At 38.4% G+C, this 22428-nt stretch overlaps 2 protein-coding genes across 3 annotated transcripts; one reads left to right on the top strand and one right to left on the bottom strand.

Annotated features, from left to right (window-relative positions):
* Positions 1–385: 385 nt before the first annotated feature.
* On the bottom strand, positions 386–4071 carry pnx (posterior neuron-specific homeobox). Its single transcript, XM_036595623.1, has 3 exons — positions 4050–4071; positions 1650–1745; positions 386–822 (listed from the first exon to the last, which is right to left on the bottom strand). The coding sequence occupies exons 1-3, from the start codon at positions 4069–4071 to the stop codon at positions 386–388; spliced, it is 555 nt and encodes a 184-aa protein (XP_036451516.1).
* Positions 4072–12345: 8274 nt separating this feature from the next.
* Positions 12346–22418, top strand: ash2l (ash2 like, histone lysine methyltransferase complex subunit). Of its 2 annotated transcripts, none has more exons than XM_036595053.1 (17): positions 12346–12416; positions 14014–14080; positions 14180–14325; positions 15177–15265; positions 15362–15456; positions 15533–15628; positions 15718–15813; positions 15904–15979; positions 16949–16966; positions 17731–17833; positions 17932–18149; positions 19241–19408; positions 19641–19834; positions 19965–20057; positions 20146–20244; positions 20520–20579; positions 21643–22418. In XM_036595053.1, exons 1-17 carry the CDS (start codon positions 12358–12360, stop codon positions 21748–21750), a joined length of 1785 nt encoding a protein of 594 aa, XP_036450946.1. In that variant the 5' UTR covers positions 12346–12357; the 3' UTR covers positions 21751–22418. The 2 variants fall into 2 exon arrangements, with proteins under 2 accessions (XP_036450946.1, XP_036450948.1); XM_036595055.1 differs by having other exon boundaries at positions 12372–12416; positions 13993–14080.
* The last annotated feature ends 10 nt before the right edge of the window (positions 22419–22428 follow it).

Genomic DNA, 22428 nt, shown 5'->3' with positions numbered 1-22428 from the left:
TTCCTCTATAACAGAGCTTTTCCACATCAAACCACACTGACAGACTTTGTTTACATCTTAACCATTTAATCAGGATGGAAATTCTAAAATATAGGTGGAATTCTCCTTTAAGGTTAGCAGATGAGAAATAAGACACACGTGTAGTGCAAAAATATACCTTTTAATAGTTTTTCAATATCAAATACCCCCCAAAACATATTCTGAAAATATTCAAAGTGTAATATAAATACAGGAATTACAAAGTTTATAAATATTAAATGACAAATATGAAGCACATTGTAAATATGTGGATTCAAACATTAACTAACTGCAGCAAGATGCTAACTGAGCAAAGTTTCTGGTCAGTCCTGTTAGCATGTTTATTCATCTGGTGTTCAGGCTGTGGTTAGAAGTATGTAAGTGCAGTGTAGCTGTAGGCGGAGGGCAGGCAGGGCTGAGCCGAGGGGAAGTGTACAGACAGCGGAGCCGTGTGATGGAGAGCGGCCGCTGCAGTGAACGGGCAGCTCGGAGCGACCGCTGGTGGTAAAATGGCGAAGTGGCTGTGCTCCTCGGCTCCGTGTCCCTCTCGCTCCTTCTTCCACTTGGTTCGCCTGTTCTGAAACCAGATTTTGACCTGAGTCTCGGAGAGGCGGAGCGCCGCGGCGATGACATGGCGCTCCAGCACGGACAGGTAATGGCTGCTCTGGAAACTCCGCTCCAGCACGCGCAGCTGCTCCAGTGTGAAGGCGGTGCGCACGCGCCTCGCCTTGCGGGCCGGGACCGGAGACCCTGAAGGGGAGCGGCTGTCAGTGGATTTCTGGCTTTCATCATCCGAGAGCGGATCTGAAAACCACACGAGTATAAATGAAAGTCCGTAATGAACATTAATCAAACGCTCCGTGCTTTGGTACCTATAGAGCGTTACAATCAGAAAGCAGCGGTGCAGTGCTGCCCTCTGGTGGACGACGTCCAAGAGCAGTTTGTATTCATTAGGCTGAATCTCAAATGGCCCCTTGTACCCTACGTAGTGCACTACATACTGGCTCCTGAATACAAACAGTGCGGAGGGAGTAGGGGGAATTTGAGATTCAGCCGAAAATTCTCATTGATTTCTCCCGTTTTAGTACAAATTTTCTTATTCTGTTTTTTGCTCTTTCGTCCTCACAAACGGTTGTATAAAGCTAGCCAATGTCATGATATGATTAAAGTTAGTACAGCACAATACGTGCACTTTATTACATAGATGCAGTTCTCTTATGTACTGATTAGTGCCCACACCCCTTAACATCAACGGTCATCTTACAGCAGTTGGATTACATAGGCTGCCCTCAGAACAACATACTATTGTACAAAATAGTAATTCAAAAAATAGTACAGCACCTTTATTAGTCAATTAAGTAGTATAGCATGTATTGTCTAGTAGTTTTAGACGCAGCTATAGTGTTTTTATAATGTTAAATAAAGCGTTTTGCCTAAGAAATTTCCAAAATAAAAGTGTCTAATTCTTAATTATTACTTAAACATTTCTCAACAATTAAGGCTTCCAGTTAGGTTGGGAAATTAAAACTGCTACATTATTGTAAAATCAGTATAATTGGAGGCATTTTGCTGAGATACTTTAGGGCAGAAAATGAAATTAAAGAAAAATAGAACAGATAAAAAAGACTCACCACTTTTCTTTTTGCAGTCCATATTTTCTGTACTTTGTAAGTCTCTGTTTCTTCCTGTGAATTTGGAGGGATCTAGGATGTCCACTATGGAAAAAGAACAAGTCCTGGCAGGCTGGTTTTTGGTTTCTTGCTGCATGTTGACGAAGTCTCGTACTTCTACACCGTCAACTGAAGTCACGCTGGCTGCCTGTGCAGTGATTTTAAAGCTGACAGTCTCTACCAGCCTCTCCACATTTATACCAGCCGAACACACGACCCTCACGCGTTAAAATTACCATTTTAAAAGACATTTAAAAGGCCCCCAGTGCAGAGCCTCAGTGATATTATACAGCCGGAGTGTGGAGATCTCCCTCACTGGGGGGCTTTCTGATGCTAATGCTGCTCTCGGTGGGTGACACGCTTCCTTGGCTGTTTATTGCACTGCATCTGGTTAAAATGTGCCCTTTTCTGAAGGAGCGTGTAGTTTTTTTGTGACAGCTCTTGTTCGTATTTGCAACTGTGTGATTTTTACGGTGCTACAGCGCGAGAGCGCTCAGTGTGATGCTAATGAATCGACTCTGTCTGACAGAGAGGAGAGTGAGGAGTTCGCCTACTGTCTGTCCGTTTTTGGAGCAGTCTTCATACAAGCGATGCTATTTTTTAAACGTAATTACTTTGTTGTAACAGAGGTCACGGGCTGGGGTCATTCTGAGCCGTTAGGTTTAACTTTAAAGGGGGCCGATTTTTCAAAAACTCTGCGTAATTAAACGGTTAACATGTCAGCAAAGTAATTCAGAGTGGTTTGGTGTGAAATGCTCCAGTCTAGAGAAACTTGCCCAGTCAGAATTGTTCACAGTGGTGGTGTTAGGAACCAGACGTCTGAAAGGTTTAAAGTTTCCTCACAGAAAGTTATTACACAAAATGTTTATGAATACACTGCCTAATGTGTTTTATTATAGTTTTATGATAAAGTTTTGGCACAAAATGTATTTGAATCCATTTAATTCAAGCCATTCACGGCGGAGGGATACATGCAGAACGTTCTAAGGCAAATAGTTCCCAAAGAAAACGTATTTTTTCAGATTGGTGACTATTACCATCATCAACACTACATATAAAAACTCAGAATATGTGTAGGTTCACTGGTTTTGGATAGTAAATAAAATGGCTGTGTTTGTGTTGTAGACATCGTGCATCGTGATTGATGCCTCACTTGACCCCACACGGCTGTTTCTTGCTGTAAGTGGGTGCCACCATATGCACTTCCAGCCAAACGTTTGGACAAATTCACTTCTAAATCAGACGTTATTTATTTACTTACTTACTTACTCACTTGTTCATTTATTCATATTAAATTTTCCACATTTTAGAATACCAAAGAAGACACCATAACATTATAATAGTTGTTATGAAATGATTCCAGTTAGAAATAATGGTCTAAACAGGGCTATTTAGACATTACCCTTCTTCGTCACCAGACAGCTGATTGGCTGAAATGCATTAGCCAGGATAGACAATCCACTAATTAAACTTAAACAATTAGGACTATATAATGTTTGTGATTTACACAACTCTGCATAAATTCCACTGTAGTCCTAAATATAAACTACTTACTTAAAAATGTTTGTTTTTTGTTTACATAAATTCATACATACAGTCATATGCAAAAGTTTGGGCGTCCTGGTCAAATTGCATGTTTTATTGATTTTCTAAGTGAAAATAAGTTAACACATGCTCTACAGAGAACACAGTTCTGCACATTTTAACGCACACTTATGAATTTAACACACTGGGAAAAAGACGACATAAAATGTGGCCTGTGCCAAAGTTTTGGCACATTTAATATGTTACGTTTTATCTTTTTCAATATGTTGAACTCAGCAAATAAATAGAAATTATGCACTAAAATCTGCACAAAATGCCGTACCTAAGTTTGTTCGATGTAGAGGACGTGTTTATTTATGTTCACTTAGAAAAATCAACTAAACGTCATATGACCAGGGGTGCCGAAACTTTTGCATATGACTGTGGATTTAGGGGTGTAAGAAAATTCAGAATTTGATTAGATTTGATACAGTGATGTCTCGATTTGATACATTTTTTGACACTGAGTGGCTGAAGATGTGTTAGTATGTCAACAAGTTATTGTTTCAATTCTGAGTTTATTAAAGTATTCGCCTTTGTCACATTAGAAACTCTGAACCAAAAATGTTGTAATGTAATGATCAAGCTACAAGCTAATATGTTAGCCCCAAGCTAACACATTAACACGGTAATTATAATACAACAATACGATAAAATAAGATATGTTGTACTCTCACATCCCTAGTTTGAATATTATGTCTTAGAAACTTTTAAAGGGCTGATATCCTGCATTTTTGTTGCGCTTTATTTATCTCATGGGGCCCACATAAAATGTCTGTGTTTTATGTACTAAAAACATTTTTAACATAATTAATTTTTACATGAATATACATGAACAACCTTTCTTTGTCCCTTGGAACTAAACAGACTGGCTTTCAGACTGATATAAGATAAATGAGCTCTGTTCTGATTGGATACCCCGTATTGTGCCTCATTCAGAAAGCAGTCTAGGTTGAAACACTCCTTATAACTTCAGCATGAACGGGCGGAGCTTAAATGCTCAAGACCGCATAGGCAGATATATGTAAATGTGTTAGTTTCCATCTGTGGAGGTCCAGTCTAACTGCAGGTCTACTATTGAGTATTATGTTTACTAAATAAACTGTAAATGAGAATCTAATGAATGTTGCTGAAATGCAGAATCGGATCTGATCTAACCAAATGTGCTTATCATTGTGTAACTGCACGGTTCTTCATAAGAGTGCACCACTGATACTCTTCAAAATAAAGGTGCCAGAAAGGGTTCTTTGTGTGAAGCCACAGAAGAATCACATTCCTCTAAAACTCTCCCCAGGGATGGTTCTTCAGAGAATTACTCTTATAAATGAAATGTTTGAGGGTGAATAACATTTTTAAAGCGGTTCTTCCATGGCATTGCTCAAAGAACATTTATTGGCACCTTTTTTAAAGACTGCAGTTCAAAACCAGCTTTGGTTTCCTTCATTTTATTTTAAAATATCTCACGTTCATGGAAATTTCAGCACAGTGGTAGCTTCTAGCATCTGTGGAAGCCCAAAACACTTGTCTTTCTTCTCCTTCACTGTTTCTGGCAGCAGTATGTCAAACATTGACTTAGCATCTTAAAATAGTGATGTATATCCTCAAAATATTTTTTTAGTTTCTTGAAATAATCACTTATGTTTTCAAAATATTGACTTAGTATCTAAAATTAATGACTACATTTGTCAAATAGTATCTCAAAATAATGATGAAATCTTCTTAAAATATTGACTTAGCGTCTCAAAATAAGAACTTTTGTTTTCAAAATATTGACTTGGTGTCTTGAAATATTGACTTTATATCTTGAAATAATGAAAAAATAATTTTTATCAAGATTTTAAGCTTTATCAAAACAATCAGTTGAGAAATTTTAAGAAATTAAGCATTTTTTTCTGAATAATTAGTCATTATTAAGAGAGATTAAGTCATTATTTTGACAAAGTAGTAAGTCAATATTTGTAGAAAATAATTAATTATTTTGACATAGTGAGTTAATATTTTAACTCATTATTCCAACTTAGTAAGTATATATTTTGAGAAAAAAAAATATTTCAAGATCAGTTAATATCTTTAGAAAATGTCATTATTTTGAGATACCAAGTCATTATTTTGACATACTACTGCCAGAAACAGAGAAAGAGAAAAAAAAGGCAATTTTCTGCCTGGTGGAAATGGGCTTTCATAAATATCTGTTATAAATGTGACCCATCTTATCGTGCCTTTGACCCCGTGAAGCCTAAAGGATGCAAGGCAACCATGTTGTTCTTCATCTGCATCTGAGACTGATGACTCTATCGACTTTGCGAAGTGCGTTGGGGGTGTTGAGTTTGGTCTCGAGTTGTAAATAATCTCCAAAGCCTCCAGAGGTGGTCTTCTGTGGCAGCTGCCAGAGTCCTCCCAGGTGTCAACACCAACCAAAGCACTGGTATTCGTGGAGTGAAGCTTAGCCGGCCCACCAGGACAATTAGCAGATGTCACCAGTGCTGCTGACCCTCCCTGACCTCCCTCTTTGTCCAGAGAGATGAGGGTTAGGAGCTTTGCCAGCAAGGGGCCAGCCAAGAGGAGTGTGCCTGAAGCTCCCTGGAGTACAGCTCTGTTGCATTCTCCATAGGGGATGTGGGGCTGAGAAGTTAAACCATAAAATAGATTAACCTTATTAACCTTATTATGAGGGTAATTGATGTGCTCTTTTGAAGCTGAATATCATTACTGCCAAATAAAACTTGTTTTTTTTGTTATTTATTTGAACACCATTTGAAAATGCCAACTGCCTTTACATTTGTGAACGTTTCATGATGAATGGACCAATAGCAGTGCTCACAAATGACTAAATCTCAGTAACTTGCATTGAAAGTTAAAGGGACACTTTAACTGTTGCTACATCTGTTGTATCCATATCATAGCAGTGCCATAGTAGTCTCTAGAGTGAGATTTTCCAGTTTAAAGACTAAGAAATCTCCCTTCAGATGAAATATCTTCAAGGCTGGAGAAAAATCTGAAAAACTACAAGTGCTTTGGGGTGAATTGTTAAGGGTGGTCTGTTTTAAATTTGTTTTTTTTTCCCATTAGCTGATGAATACAGAAGGAAAGCAAATAGCTAACGTTACTACTAGGAAGCCGAATATCTTATTGCAGCCGTATAACTGTAGTAACTGCCTTCAAATCATCATTACAATGGAGAGAATGGATGACTCAAACTGAAAGGCTAAAGTCTCTGGCATTCATTTTGCCCTGATTAAACGTAGAATCCCTGTTTTCTAAGAATATTGTTTCACAACCGAAGCAAGAGTTACACTACACCTATAACTCAGTGGTCAGCTGTCAGAATTGGTTGACACCACAGGGATTCCTAATAGTTGTATGATGTATTTTCATAATGCATGCTGGGTATTGTAGTGAGAGAACACTGATGAACAAAAACTTGTAACTATTTGTAAATTCGGTCAAACCATTGAGGCTAAAGGAATACACTGCTTTGCAGATAAAATTTAACAAATAACACTGAGCACTTTTTTTTCCCTAATTGTGATGTATTTGAGATGTTGATTGGGACTTCTAGTGATCTTATACATGGTCCTTTCAGGTTCCTTTAGATTTTCTGTAAAATTAACTCCTTAAAACTCGTCAGACTTCTTATTCCATACCTACTATTGTGCTAATCTGTGAGTTTTGCACATATGATGTAGATATAAGAGTGAGGAACTGAACCGTGCACCTACATATGGCCTCTTGCAGCATAAGCGGTTAATCAATTGCCAGAACTTTAATATTAGCCATGGGAATGAAAGCTAAAATGTATGACTATAATAATGCAACTTTTTACTTTTGCTTCTCTCTATGGATTTAGTTCGGTATTGACTGCTTAGGAAAGATCTGTGCATTTGGTCCATCACTAGTGAAGTCAAACTCTTAGTGGACCCAGAAAGACCTAGAACATCATCTCTATCGTGAAGGGCCTTCAAAGGAAACAGTTGCTGTCTTCTTGACTGATTTAGACCTTGCTGATCTGTTGTAACTGATAACATAACAATATCAATGCTAATCTAAAGAGTTTCAGCCAATCCTATGGTTTCTTATTTCATTCCCCCAGCCTCTACTGCAAATACTGTCATTAATGCAACCATTCCTTTATAAATATTTCTGCGTAATTCAGTCGATGAGATTGGAGTGGTTTGATGTGCAATGGTTAACTGTACAATAACCTACCAACTCCGATCTCTTTACTATGGTGGTAAGAGCCAGCCGTCTTGATGGCTAAAACACAAATATAGCCATTTTAATGACTTTATCTTCATCTTTTAATCTTTATATGCAATGTTCATCGTGATAACTTTGAAAAAATGGGACTATTTTGCCTTACAACACCCTGCATGTAGCTTTCCACCATGCATATATGTAAAAAATACATACTAGGCTGAAGCATCGTCTCAAAATTATTGTAAAACAGTGTCAGGTGTCAGGCAGCATATTCAATGTAGTTTTTAGAGGCATTAAACTCTTCTAGCGTCTGGTTCCTATCATCACCACTGTGAACAATTCTGGTTTCTCTAGAATGAAGTATGACTTTGTTTACATCTTAACCATTTAATTATGCAGACATCTTGAGAAATTGGGGGAATTTCTCCTTAAAGAAATGGCTTGCTCTTAGGCAGAGTGAAAGTGTGCTGAAAGACAAAGAGAGGACTTGAGGCATGCACTGAAAGCAAAACGGAGGGTGAAGCTACACAAATGTATCATGGTGAGAGGTTAAGCAGACTCTTTTCAAGTCTTCATTGAGACCAAGTACACAGGGGGTATTTCATTACAGACTATAACACAAACCAAGCCCTCCGAACCCCCCAGCATTGTCCACACTTCACAGATGGCCAACAATAGATCACAGAGAAAGACACGCAAACAATCATGTACTTTAACAATCCCCCTGCATTCTCCTGGCCGCATTTTACATTCAGCAAACAGAGTAATTCCCTCGTTGGTTGTCTGGCTGCTGCGTTTAACAACAGTCTCTGTAATAATTGTCATGTACTTTTAACAGGACAATAGCACTTCTAGTAGTAATAGTTGTTTAAACTGCGTTTTACAGGTTTACGATGCGTTTGAGAGTCAGTGACATTTGGTTCAATAATACTTAAAGGAGACTGTACTTTCCTCAAGCAAAAAAATCAGTCCTCACAGTTAACTAAATGATTTTTTATTGGTTCAAAATGAGCTCATGTGGCCTTAATTTCCTAATAATATAACATAATATAATATGTAATATATTACACCAATAATTAAAGGTGAATTCTATCAGTTTTCAAAACAGCTGTATAGGTCAGTCACTGACTATTGCTGCATAAAGTCATTCAGAGTGATTTGATGTGAAATAGTTCATTGTAGAGAAATTTACAATCTCAACCTCTTGACTGTGGTCTTGATGTGAACCAGGGGTCATTATGTCTATATGCAAATGTAGCCGTTTTATTTATATTCCAAACTAACACTAAAATGGTTTCTGAAGTTTTTAATGTTGATAATGATACAAATCTGAAAATTGTTTTGCCTTAAAATGCCCTGCATGTACATCTCCACCATAAATATATTCAAAAGTAGGCCAAAACCTTATTGCAGAACTATCATAAAACATTGTGTCAGGGATAAGGATAATGTATTTATGCTTCTGTTTTATGTAATAGCCTCCTATGAAGGAGCTTTTAGAGGCATTATGCTCTTTAGATGTCTGGCTGCTGTCAACAGTTTTGACTCTAAGTTTCTCTAGAATGGAGCCTTTGACATCAAACCACTCTGATTGACTTTGTTTACATCTTAAACATTTAGTTTGCAGACATCAGAAATCAATCAGCAAAAATCAATGAAATTCCCCTTTAAGGATACAGGTGTCTTTTGCCTGTTGCTTATTGCGAAGGAGGTTTGAGAGGCAAGAACATAGTTGGACAGGTGCAGGGATTTCTAGGCTCAGCAACTCTCAATGCCACTTTTATGCCGATTTTACAGATCTTTCAGAATGCTTCTGCTGACATTAAACCCGTAATGTAAAAACCTGAAATCAAGAAACATCTCTGGGAACCAGTCAAATAGGTAAAAGTAGAGCTTTTTGGCAAACACTACATGTTGGTGAGAAACAGTCAAGGTCATTCAGAAAAGATCCCTATGTGCATGGGAAAGTATGGTGGTGGATCTTTGACAGTAAACTCTCTGAGAATCATGTTAAAACACATGGCATTAGTATTTCAAATACCATGAGATTTATGTCAAAATCTAACTGCCTCTGTCAGAATTTCAGGCTGTTCCAGCAGTACAGTGATCCAAAGCATACCAACAAATCCACACAAACCACAGAATCAAGCTTTTAAAGCTCAACTAACCTGTGGCCTTAAAGTCAACCTGAAATCAAAATTGATCTATTCTACCTTGTTAGCTCGTGTCCATAGTCTCACAAGCCAGACCTGACCTCGTCATTTCCTCTCGAGGAAATCCCCAACTCCAGCTTTAGGGCCATTACTTTATTAGCTCAAGTGAAGTGTGTTAGATGAGCCCTCAGGAGAGTGATAGTCTGAGTGATAGACATAAGTGTTGAGTTCAGCAGCAGAACCTGCCTAGAAATCATTGACACATTTCGAAACCCAAAAATAATGGTGGACAAAACTGTCTATAACCCTGCTAAAAAAATCACCACAGACCAGCATGCATTCCTTGCTAGTCTAAGATGGTCTGTGCTTGTTTATGCTGATCTAGTGCTGGTTTAGCTTGTCACATATTAGAAAATGCCCACATTTCTGAAATGAAAACTGGGGACATTTCAGGTTTGGTGGTCAGTGCATTATTAAAATATAAGTGGGGAGCAGTTCCAGTTTCATGTATTTTGATCATGGTAACTGTTGTACTGTAATAAACTATGGTGAAGGCTGACTGATAAAACTGGGTACTTACTAAGTATCTTTGTAAACCGTTTCTGAAAATCATATAGTAGCCTACCATGGAGAGTGAAGCTATGGTAAACTATGGAACACTCAATAAAGAAAATGGTCAGCATGCATGGGAATAAATTACAGTAGTCCTATAAAAGTTTTATATTTCTTGCTTTCCCCATCACTAGATTTGTCACTCTTCCTTTTTTGTAAATAAAGTTGCTAAGTAAAAAGGGTCTCAAAAGTCTAGTGGCTGAGGCAAGGATGAAACAGGGATTTGTCTGCCACAAAAGATGGTTGCATAATATACCTGTGGCTATAGCCCTATAGCCAGACCCTAAGCCAGACACCCCTGGGCTAGCTTCAGTTCAGGAAAAACACAGATGGCTGATATCAAACATGCCATATGTCATATCTGGATGGCTGAAAAAGTGATGCAGTTTAAAAAATCATGCATGTTTTCCGTTAAAGCATTAGTTTGCTCTTCACATCCAACACATTTAGCCCAACAAAGATGACAGATTAAAATCAAACAGCTGAAATGTACATAGTAAAAATGTAAGAAAGCAGCAAACTTAAAAACCCAAACTGTCAATTATCCTAGGCTGAAGCATACTGCCACAGCAGGTGTGGAAAATGTTTTTTTTCCATTTGTATTGACCTCTGATGACTTTATGCACAGAAGTAGACAGTTCGCAGATCAAGCCCCAGATAAAAATGCTGAAAGCTTGGCCGAGGTAATGGCAGGTAGTGGAACAATCGCTAAGCAATGTTTGGAAGAGAATATAAAGCGGGTGTTTAGGAAACGTGGATTACGATCGGCCATAACACAGCGACAAGGTTGAAATTAATTCATTTTTTCACTCTGCCACTAGTAAAGATCCCATGAGTCAAAACAGCTGTTTAGATTTTCTCATAATTACTCACAGGGTCCCCCTAGTGCTCAGGCCCCTGAGCACATACCCATAAAACCCATGGGATGATCCGGGCCTGGGTGCATTTTGTTGCCTAAAGTGGCCAAGAATTGCCAACACCTGGCAGACGATTTCTAAAAAAGCACTACAGCAAAAACAAATGTGTTGGCAAACTCACAAGTGTATTCTGCTTAAACGCTAATAAACACTTAAAAGAAAGCTCTTGAATAACTGAAGATATGATGCTGTGAACTTTTTCTCAGTCCTGCAGCTGTCATTCTGAAAGTCTCAGTGCAGACAGGCAACTACTTGCAATCACGTGGTTCCCATCAAAGAGATACAACTTGTTGCACAGAAATGTGTTCACAAGATTGTGTGGATAGCCAATCAGAGCAGATCTGACAAAATCCCAATATTTATAGCCAGCTTAATGTTTAATACATGTCAGACTCCATCTTGAAGACTCTGCTAAGTGCCGAAATCTAAATAATGATTGAAAATTATTGGTTAACAATAATTAACCAATAGTATTTTGTTTTACCTCCACCACATACTACAACTACTACTACTACTACTACTACTACTAATAATAATAATAATAATAGCATTGTTATCATTTTACGTTATTTTGTTTTTTTTTGCGCTTCTTCAAACGGCCCGCAGTTATACTTCATGGAATGTTTTGAATGTAGACTATAGACTAAATGTAGACTAAGAAGACAATGTTTATGAGTTTATTCATTCTTTCTTTTTTTCTTTTTTCTACCTGTTTTTCTTTCACTTTCTCACTTTCTTTTTTCTCTTCCTTTGTTGATTTCATTACCTCTCTTTTTTCTTTCTTGCTTTACCTCTTTCGCTTTTTCTTTCATCAGCTTTTTCTTCCTTTCTTCCTTCCTTGCTTCCTTTAGCTCTTTGTTTCACTCTTTCTTTTTCTTTCTTCCTTTCTTTCCTTCTCGTTTTTAGCTTTGTTCCACTCTTTCACTCTTTCTTTTTCTTTCTTGCTTTCTTCCGTTGTTCCTTTACCTCTTTTCTTTCTTTCTTCCTTGCAATCTTTCTTTCTTTTTTCATTTTCTTACTTTTTTCTTTCCTCCTTTTTTAGCCATTTATTTCACTGTACCTTTCTTTTTGCTCTTTCTTGTTTTACTTTTTCCCCCCCCACTCTTTCTGTCTTTCATTGGCTTCACACTTCTCGATCTCGCCTATAGGGGGCAGGGTCGTTTTCGCGTTCGATCGCGAGATTTCCCCCGAGAATCCGTTTCAAACATGGCTTCCGAGACAGAGGCGGGCGGTGTGTCTGTGGCGGAGGGAGAAACAGGGGACGGGTGAGATTCAATGAAAACAAACCTCTAACACGTAGAAACTGAGTCTTAAATGGCCGACAAGCTTTTTATGTCAATATTATACAGATTGTTTTCTCTGAGCGCTGAGTGTAAAAGCCTGGTGCGGAGTTTGACTCAGTAAACAGATGCAGTGGGACTGAGTAACGCAGCTCTCTGACTTCTCTTCATTCGCTCTTCGTTCGCTCTCTGTTCAGTATAACCGCAGGTTTAGCTACTGATATGTAGTAAAAACTTTAAGTAATTTCCGTGAGAACCTTCAAGCTTTAGTGATGATAAAACATTGATTTCGCTAAGGTTGTAGGAACAGAGCTACTTGGGGATTCGAACCCAAATGTGCAGGGAAGAAACCTCTCAATTCACACTTGTTATAGATGAGATTTACTCTGATAGGCTTTAGCGATACTAGTGTTTTTCTCATTATTGTTCTTGGATATTTAGTGTGAAGACAGAAATCATCCATTAATGCCTACATACAAGTGTGTAAACAGATGAAGCTGAAGTCAGCTTCTTATCCGAATTTTCCCGTTCCACCTTAAATGGTGCAGCAGTTACAAGCGCCACAGTGTAACCACTGCACCATTTAAGGTGGGACGGGAAAATTCGAATAAGAAGCTGGCGAATAGGAATCCGACTTCAGCCTCGTTTTAAACGGATGTTGAACTGTAAACCAAACTCATTTGCTCCATCAAAACAAACCCAAGCAGCTCTTTCTGATGGGGCCATGGTTAAAGGGGAATTCCACCGATTTTTTGTTTTTTTGAAATATGCATAATTAAATGGTTAATGGTGAAAACAAAGCCATTCAGAGCAGTTTGGTGTGAAATTCTCCTCTCCATTCTAGAGAAACTTGCCGAGTCAGAATTGTTCGCAGTTGTGGTGGTGTTAGGAACCAGACGTCTGAGGAGTTGTATGCCTATTAAGGCTACTTCGCAAAGTTATTACATGAAAAGGATACAAATGTGCGACCTGAGGCATTGTTTTATGATAGATTTGAGATAAATGTTTCTGCCCCAGAATGTATTTTGTAATACAGTAATGGAAGAGAGGTCCATGTAGGTAGTTGGTGTAAGGCAAATTAGTCCCCAAAGATTACTTATTTATTCAGTTTTACTGTTATTTTATCATTGCATATAATAAATAAAATGGCTACGTATGTGCTGTGGACGTTGCTACCCTTGGTTCCTATCACCTGTCATCCACTGAATGTGGAAAATTTGAAAAATCTCTCTTTAAGAGAACAGGGGCTCTGTTACAGGGACTACAAGGTCTCATTTATTACATGAAACAATAGAGACCTATGACTGTATATGTTATTCAGCAATAAGTATAACTGAAAATGTTCGGGAAAATGTTGACAGTGTACAGAGCTGTTGGCAATATTGATTTGTCCTCTGTCTTGCCACGAGCATTTGTCATTACAAACTACACAGAGTAATAATTTGGCTAAATAAATCCTTATTTTACTGTCTGAAATAAACTTAGCTAAATGTAATGTAGCTGAAATTCACTTGTTGGTCATTAAATTTGAATTTTTATTGTGAATTTCTTTTTACCTTAGAAATATTTTCTCTCATTGCAGAGATGCACCATTTGGAGACCTAACATCGAACTTGGAAACAGAATCAGCCAATAGCAAGGAGACTATGGTAGGTCCACAGACTGCTTAAAGACATTCAGAATAAGTTCACCTATTAACAGCAAACCTGTAATGCATTTCTGTGCCATCCCCCTGCCATGAACCTCAGGATGCGGCTGGCGAGGGCCCAGAGACTGCAGACACACAGACGGGCTCAGGAGATGAGGAGAGTGGCCGGCAGCTGGGTGAAGTGGAGCTGCAGTGCGCGTTGTGCATGAAGTGGTTCACTGCTGACACCTTCAGCATTGACACTGCGTAAGTATGCACTGGTCTTCCCATTCATTGTTAAATTTTAAACCATAAATTATGAGAATACATTTATTGGTTTCCATACCTGATTGAAGATTAATTTTCACTTTTGCACATAATATTCTCAATTTTCACAGGTCATGGACAGTGATGGAGTAATGTAACTTAATCAGTAACAATAAATAGGGCTTTTTGCTAATTATCTCTAAAAAGGTATCTAAACTATCTAAAAAGATGCTATGTCAGGGTTGGAGTACTCCAGTTTATTCACATTAATGACAGATTTGAGTAACTTCACAAATGTGAACCATGGAGTTGGAAACACTAGATCTGAGCAAAAAATAGAAAATAAGCAGTGAGGCTTGTAATGTGAAGGTAGCCTGTTAATTTTTCAAGGTGCCAGTATTCGAATACTAAAACCACTGTTCCTGTATTCGTTACCTTTCATCACAGGAAGGCAAGGTGAGGCAAGTTTATTTATGTAGCACCTTTCATATGCTACGGTCATTCAAAGTGCTTTACAGATTATAAAATACAAAGAAAATTCAAATTTAAAAAGATAAGATGTAAATACACAGTTTTTGTTTGAAATGCAGTTATTTTTGGTCGATTCAAGGATGTCTTCTTGTTGTTGATTACATCACCATGCACTATTGGGCTGGAAAAAAATATTAACTAGTTTTTCACCTCCTCCTGCTGCTCCAGTCTATCAGCAAGTTAAAACGCTCACCTAGCTCAGAGACCCTCCCTGATAACGTTTTACTCTTCACAGTATGGCAGGAAAATGAGTTATGATTTCCAGATTAACTTTAAAGTGCTGGGTGGCTGAATCTGTACTTTCTTTGCCTTCCCAATAGAACCTGCCTTCCATTCATGACCAATTATGTGTTCCACTGCAACGTATGTCATCACAGTGGAAATACTTACTTCTTGAGGAAACAAGCAAGTGAGTTTGTTTTGGTTTTTCTGTTTCAGTGTAGTTTAGGTGTTCATTCTGAAGAATATTTCTGTTTATTTCTGTCCTGTTAAAAACCTTTCACAGACTTGAAGGAGATGTGCCTCACAGCTTTGGCTAATCTGACGTGGAGGTCGAGGACTCAAGAGGAGCACCCAAAGACTATGTTTTCGAAAGATAAGGTAAGTTCTTAATGCACAGAGATGTCTGTTTTGTTGTACTTCCATGTACTAACATTATTATACTGTCTGTTTTCAGGACATCATACCCTTCATTGATAAATACTGGGAGTTCATGACAACTCGCCAGAGACCAGGAAAGCTAACGTGGCCGAACAACATAGTGAAGACAATGGTAAATAGTTGCGATGCTTTGTTGATTCTTTCTGGGACGCAGACCAGGTTCTCTGAGAACTCTTTGACTTGAGTGTTTTCTGTGTTCAGAGTAAAGAACGTGATGTGTTCCTGGTGAAGGAACATCCTGACCCTGGCAGTAAAGATTCTGAGGAGGAATATCCCAAGTTTGGCCTCCTTGATCAGGTACTGTTCCTTTGATTGTGATCTTGCATTTGGATGTTTTGAGCAAGTGCGTTTGTGGAACTTTACTGTTTATCTGTTTGTATTTTTAAGGACTTGGGCAACATTGGACCCTCATATGACAACCAAAAGCAAACTACTACTGTCACAGCTTCTGGCAGTCTTAATGGTAAGACAGATTTGCTCGAATTAGGAATCTGATGTTGTGTATTAGTGTATGAATGACATCTCAAATGTAATCTTTGTGATTTTTGTTGGGCAGCCTTTACACCTTGTTTTTATTATGATGGGGGTCCCATCGATTTTTCAAAATGTCTGCATAATTCAATAATAAAATTATAAACATCATCAAAGTGGTTTCATGTCAAATGGTTCATCTTACACTTTTAAAAAAGATGGATCTTCCAAGTTCCTTTAGGAAAATAGTTCTATATAGAACCTTGAACGCTAAAATAACCCTTTGCACGATTAAAGGGTACATTGCATCAAGAAAGTGTTCTTCAGATTGATGGTGAATGTGCTGTAGATGGTTCTCTTTTGAAAAGGGTTCTATATAGTACCAAAAAAGGTTCTTCTGTTGATGGTTTCTATATAGAACCATCTACAGCACATTCTGAAGAACTCTTTCACAGTGCAGAGAAACCCTTAATCATGCAGAGGGTTTTTTTGAGTTTTCGTGGTTCTGTATAGATCCATTTTCTTTACTAAAGAACCCTTGAAGAACTAACATTTTACAGGGCATAGAGACAAAGTGCCTTAGATTTCTTCACAGTGGTGATAGGAACCAGGGGTTCCCATTTTATTTACTCTCCCAAATGACCAGTGAATCTGCCAGTGTCTTCTGAGTTTTTACATGCAATGTCTCAGACATCAGGTACCTTATTCCAAACCATTTTTTCTAATGATCATCTGTGAGGTACCTTTTAGAGGCATTACGCTCTTTAGATGTCTGGTTGTTATCGCCACCACTAAACATTTCTGATAAAGCACTCTGAATTACTTTGTTTGATCTAAACAATTAAGTTATGCAGAGTTTTTAAAAATCAGAGGCATTACTGTTTAAATCATTTGTGTGAGAAATGTTTTGATGAATTCTATTGTTGAGGGTGATCCTTAACAGCTTTACATTATATTCCAGGTGGATCATCATTTTCAGGTGAATATGTAGCCCAGTGTCTGTGGTGCTTAAACTCGAGGCTGCTGTTTTGTGCTCCTTTAACCCTTTTGCTCTCTTGCTTTTGTTTTCATTACCTGAAGCTTTGCATTATGGTTCGTCCTAAAGCTTGTCTGGCTTGCTCCTTCTGGGCGTACTGTCCTCAACCGTCATCCTGATGTGTCCACTAATTCCTGCTTATTTGTGCTTGCTCTTCTCTTCTTTGCTGCACACACAAATCAAATTGAAAACTAAGTGCCATGTCCTTTAGCATGAGGGTTTATCAAAATTCTGTGACAATTAGAGCCCTCATAATACCTTAGTCGCTGCTGAATGATAAAGCGTCTGTTGCAGAATCTGTTGAGTGTTTGATGTCAATAAATTTAGCTTTTGCTTATTGTAGTTCATTGATTTTGTCCTCAACCTTTGTCTTGGGTTTAGTTCCCCAAAAGCAAACATCTTTGCACAGCAATTGTCATAAGATATTAAAGCTTATACATCTTTGAACACTTTCTTTACTAATTGATTTTAATATGTGACATTAACACAGATGTTTTTGGTGAACTAGATCCTGGATTTGAATTCAAATTTCCCTTTTCTTAGTGCTATTTCATATTTTTATATAGCTGAATAAAGTCCTTTACCCTTCTTGTGGCACAATTCATTTGACATAACCAATAGATTGTTATAAAGGCTGTCGGAAAGGAGCAGTGAAGAGATGGAGATGTGTATTAAGCTATGTTTTAAAGCTATTTTCTACATCATAGGTGGGCTTCCACCTCCTGGCACAGGAAAAGGCAGAGGGGCCAAACGCAAGCAGCAACAGCAACAAGACGGAGCCACTGCGGGAACAGCCAAGAGGACCCGCAGGTATGGCCAAATGATCTATTCAAAAAGTCAAGGTAGGTGTGTGTTCTCTTTGTCTGTAGGTTTGCTCTAATCTGAGCTTGTGTTTTATTTTTGTCCAGCGACCCTTTGTTTTCGGCCCAGCGGTTACCTCCTCATGGCTATCCTCTCGAGCACCCCTTCAACAAAGATGGTTACCGCTACATCCTGGCTGAACCGGACCCACATGCGCCTGATCCGGAGAAGCTGGAGTTGGACTGCTGGGCAGGGAAGCCCATCCCCGGAGACTTGTACAGGGCGTGTCTTTATGAGAGAGTGCTGCTAGCTCTGCACGACCGAGGTACATAGAGCTTTACAGTACCAATTATATCCCCCTTCCTGTAAATTTATTATGTTAACTGACACAAAGTGCTGGAGTTTCTGGATATATTTTGGGTATCGTCAGTACTTAACACTGACCCAGCTGCATGTTTAATTAAAAGAAGAGGCCTGTTTAATTGGTTTTTGTCCAGAGCATTACGTGAAACTTTAAATTAACAGTATTGAACTGATAGTTTTCAATTAGTATTTTTTAAATGTGGCCCAACTTTAGCTTTTTTTTCTGTTCCAACATATCAAACCTCAGAAAAACAAAATATATCTTGAAGTATCATAATTTTGTATTTTTGCCATATCACCTACCCCTCCATGTATATATTATTTAATTAGGGGTTCTATGGATCACAAAATATTCTAAAGTGTTAAAATAGAAAATGAGAAAAATAGAAAAATGTAAGGTAATAAAATGTCTGATAATGGGGTTTTTTTTATATAAATGCTCAGGCCAGTATTTCTTGGCCATACAACCATGTGTTATTAATGTCACACAATTCACCAGTTTATTCATAGTCATACAGATATAAGGTGGTATGGTACCACAACCACTCAACCCCCAAACATCCTTAGTTCCATAGGTTTGTGGAAGGTGCTATGTAAAATGAACTTATTGTAACTGTTATTATTATTATTATTAAGTAGATTTATCTGGGGGTTAATGACCAGAAGGTCAGAAACATATCTCACCCTAGTTTACAACGGCACATGCCAGTGCCTGGCAAGCGCATTGCAGACGCATGGTCCTTTTGGTCATAGTCAACATCCATTCTTACATTATTGTGGTCAAGTGATTTTAAGTCAAGGTGAAATGGTGCCTCAGTACTCAAGGGGGCGACAGAGTACAAATCAGTGTTCACCAGTCTGGCCTGCTGTTATTCCAATAGCCGCAACTTCTTAGTCTTAACAATTATAATACAGCAACAATAATAAACATGTTACGAACATGCCGACAGCTAAAGAGTACATGCTGCTTTTGAGGGGTTTGCTTCTGCCCTTTGTATCTTCACTCTTCATTATTAATTAGTGGATCTGTTCCTCCTGTTGTGTTTTCTAAAGCGCCCCAGCTGAAGATCTCTGACGACCGCCTCACTGTGACCGGAGAGAAGGGCTACTCAATGGTTCGAGCTTCTCATGGAGTTCGAAAAGGAGCCTGGTATTTTGAGGTGTCCATAGACGACATGCCCCCTGACACTGCAGCCCGACTTGGCTGGTCCCAGCCTTTAGGTGAGTGGTTACACTTTAAAGAATACTTCATCTGAAAATGCTAATAATGGATTAAAAGGTCATAGAAATCAGGTAGATTTATGCAAATGAAGTCATGTCAACATTTTCACACTTGGTTTCATTTGCTTTTAGCTTTAGTAATTTTTTTTAATGAAGTATTTATTGTAGTCCTGGTCAAAATAAGAGCACAAAGCAGTTTTTATAATGTGCTGGTTATGCTCTTTTGTTGTAGGTAATCTTCAGGCTCCGCTGGGCTATGATAAGTTCAGCTACTCATGGCGCAGCAAAAAGGGCACTCGTTTCCATCAGTCTATCGGAAAGCACTACTCTGACGGCTACGGCCAAGGAGACGTCCTGGGCTTCTTCATCGAGCTACCGGACGGTACAGAGACTGCAAAGGCCTTGCCAGATACATACAAGGACAAAGTATGTCGTTTTTCATGTGCTTACCCATATCAGCTGTTCTCTTGAAAGCAAAATGTTTCTGCTTATGTGCACCTTCATTAATACTTTCCGAAGCATTATCTGACGCATCTTAATCATTGTAATCTTGCAGGCACTGATCAAATTCAAAAGCTACCTCTACTTTGAAGAGAAGGATTATGTGGACAAGGCAGAGAAGAGCCTAAAGGCAGTTAGTAGTAGTCGAGTGAGTATTGTACAAACGCTTTTCCGTCCTTGCTATATCTGCACTTAGTGGTATTCATGAATGTTTTGTTTTTGAATAAATCTTCTAGATGATTTTTTACAAGAATGGAGTGAGCCAGGGCGTGGCTTTTGACAACCTGTTTGAAGGCATGTATTTCCCTGCCATATCCCTCTACAAAAGCTGCACGGTATGTTACTTACCCCTTATTTATTTGTTTAACACTTGGTTCCTGCTGTTGTTTGTGAGGCTACCACATTGTATGACTCTGAGTTAGAAATCTTGGTCAGTGCTGTTGAGCAAAGCACATAATGCTTAGACACCTGTTTAAGCATTATGTTACTATATATTATTGTCTGTTATCTCTTGGGTTTCGATATAAGGGTAGTTTTGATTTAAATTTTTGACATGTAGAGTGTCCTAATTTGTTTGGATTACAAGCTTTCTGTCTGCTTCCCTTCACAGGTGTCTGTTAATTTTGGACCACATTTCAAATACCCTCCAAAGGACGTCAAGTATCAGCCAGTGAGTACAGACTTCTGCATAAAGCTTCTGTTTGAATTGTTCTAACTGATAGGCAACTAGACAACAAATGGGCAGTATGACAATATTTATCATTATTGTGAAGAATTACATTACATTGTCACAGTATGCTTTTCTGAGCGTATCATGAACAGTGTTTGGGTGCTAAATAATGCATTACAGTAAAGTAATTACTTTTTCGGTAGTGTAATGCATTACATTTTAAACTCCTGTACTTATAGTTACTGACATAAGAATTTTGTTATTTGCAATGCCCATGTTGCTAAGAAAACACAATTATGTATGATCCATTTAGAACAAATTTTCTTTCTGTGGATAATGCAGCCCTTGTATGTAATTGCACGTGCATGTACTGTATGACAGCTGGCTGCATAACTGTGAATATGAACAGCGCTGCGCAAAGCCCTGTTAACTTGGCAAATAGTCTGTTGAAGCTTGTTACCACGTTAATATGAAACTAATAGATAAAGATCCCTGTGCTGAAGAAAATGTACCCCAACCTCACCTAAATGGACCATCCTCAATTTCACGAAAGCTGTTTTTAAGCTCTTTCTAGGTTTAACATCAGTTGTTCATGACTGCAGTCGGATATGAGTGCTTGCGTCTTTTTCAAAGGAAGGGATAGTGGCGTGCATTTTAATGACATTTACTGTGATTGACTATTTGTAAATACATTACTAAAAGGGCTATTGGACATTTTGGATTTTCCCTTGTACTTTCCAGTAAGTGAAGGCTTGTATGGGTTTTGGACTGTAACATAGACATAAAGTAATAAGTAATTAGATTTCCAGGAAGTAATAAGTAATGTCATCACAGTTTGAGAGAAGTAATGTATAATGAATTATAAACACTGCATTTCTCAAGTAATTTGTCTCATATGTGCATCCCATGTATTTGTGTCTCTGACTGTCAGAGACTACTTGAATTTGTAAAATATTAGTCACACTAATATTTTAATCTAATCACTAATCACACCTAATCACTAATCTCCACCCTGATGGGCAGTTTTTTGTGCTATACTGAGCCTCTCTTCTGTTGTGTTTAGATGAGCGATATGGGCTGGGGTGCGGTGATCGAGCACAGTCTGGCAGACATACTCTACCACGTGGAGACGGAGGTGGATGGCCGGCGCAGTCCTCCGTGGGAAGGTTAAATGCTGCTCTCATACAGTCTTCAGACACACAGTGTGATGCCAAACTCCATGTCCAGGAGCTATCCACCCCACAGCACACGGCTTCTTCATACAACACATGGACCAGGGTCACTATTTCACTTCCACTGATGTAACTCAACCTGGTTGTTCTTCATTTGTGCAGTCCTCATAGACGAGAAAAGTAAGGTTCAAAGAATTTTCGGCCGTTTGTCCTCATTGCCGACTGCATTTCTCAAAACAGGCTTGTTCGGTCTTTCGTTAGACTGTTACTATAAACCACAATGCTGGAGCTGTATTGTAAATGATAGAACCAGTTTGAGTCAGAATTCACCTTTAGCAAGATATCAGATGTATTTAGGATGAAAACCTGATGATAAATCATTTAACAGTACAGTGAGTGTTGCGGTAATTTACATTTTTGTGTGCTATTGTTTGGTTCTCATGACACATTTTGGTTGGAATATAGTTGGTTTTTGGACTCATCTAGAACCAACAGTGTTTGTCACGTTGAGTTTTTGACTTGCCCAGAAGTAATAGCCTGTATGTCCAGTCAGTCTTTTCTTTAAATCCTGTCTTTGCATTTCTTATGTTTTTTGTTAAGTTTCTTCACAGTCGTTTACCTAGATGTAAAATATAATTGATTTTGACTTGTTTCCATATTCTGAACCCCTTTTAACT

This window comes from Colossoma macropomum, unplaced genomic scaffold (genome assembly GCF_904425465.1).
Source record: "Colossoma macropomum unplaced genomic scaffold, Colossoma_macropomum, whole genome shotgun sequence".
Classification (NCBI taxonomy): domain Eukaryota; kingdom Metazoa; phylum Chordata; class Actinopteri; order Characiformes; family Serrasalmidae; genus Colossoma; species Colossoma macropomum.
The sequence above is the reverse complement of the archived record's forward strand: the minus strand, read 5'-3'. Positions and strand labels throughout refer to the sequence as shown.

Excerpts from the sequence above, each read along its gene's own strand:
- ash2l (XM_036595053.1), top strand. The coding sequence starts at position 12,358 with ATGGCTTCCGAGACAGAGGCGGGCGGTGTGTCTGTGGCGGAGGGAGAA. Across the intron at positions 15,266-15,361 it reads CTTCTTGAGGAAACAAGCAA|ACTTGAAGGAGATGTGCCTC; the intron begins GTGAGTTTGTTT and ends AACCTTTCACAG. Across the intron at positions 15,814-15,903 it reads AGTTTGGCCTCCTTGATCAG|GACTTGGGCAACATTGGACC; the intron begins GTACTGTTCCTT and ends TGTATTTTTAAG.
- pnx (XM_036595623.1), bottom strand. The coding sequence starts at position 4,071 with ATGTTTTTAGTACATAAAACAC. Across the intron at positions 1,746-4,049 it reads GTTTTTAGTACATAAAACAC|CTTTTTCCATAGTGGACATC; the intron begins AGACATTTTATG and ends CCAGGACTTGTT. Across the intron at positions 823-1,649 it reads GGACTGCAAAAAGAAAAGTG|ATCCGCTCTCGGATGATGAA; the intron begins GTGAGTCTTTTT and ends TGTGGTTTTCAG.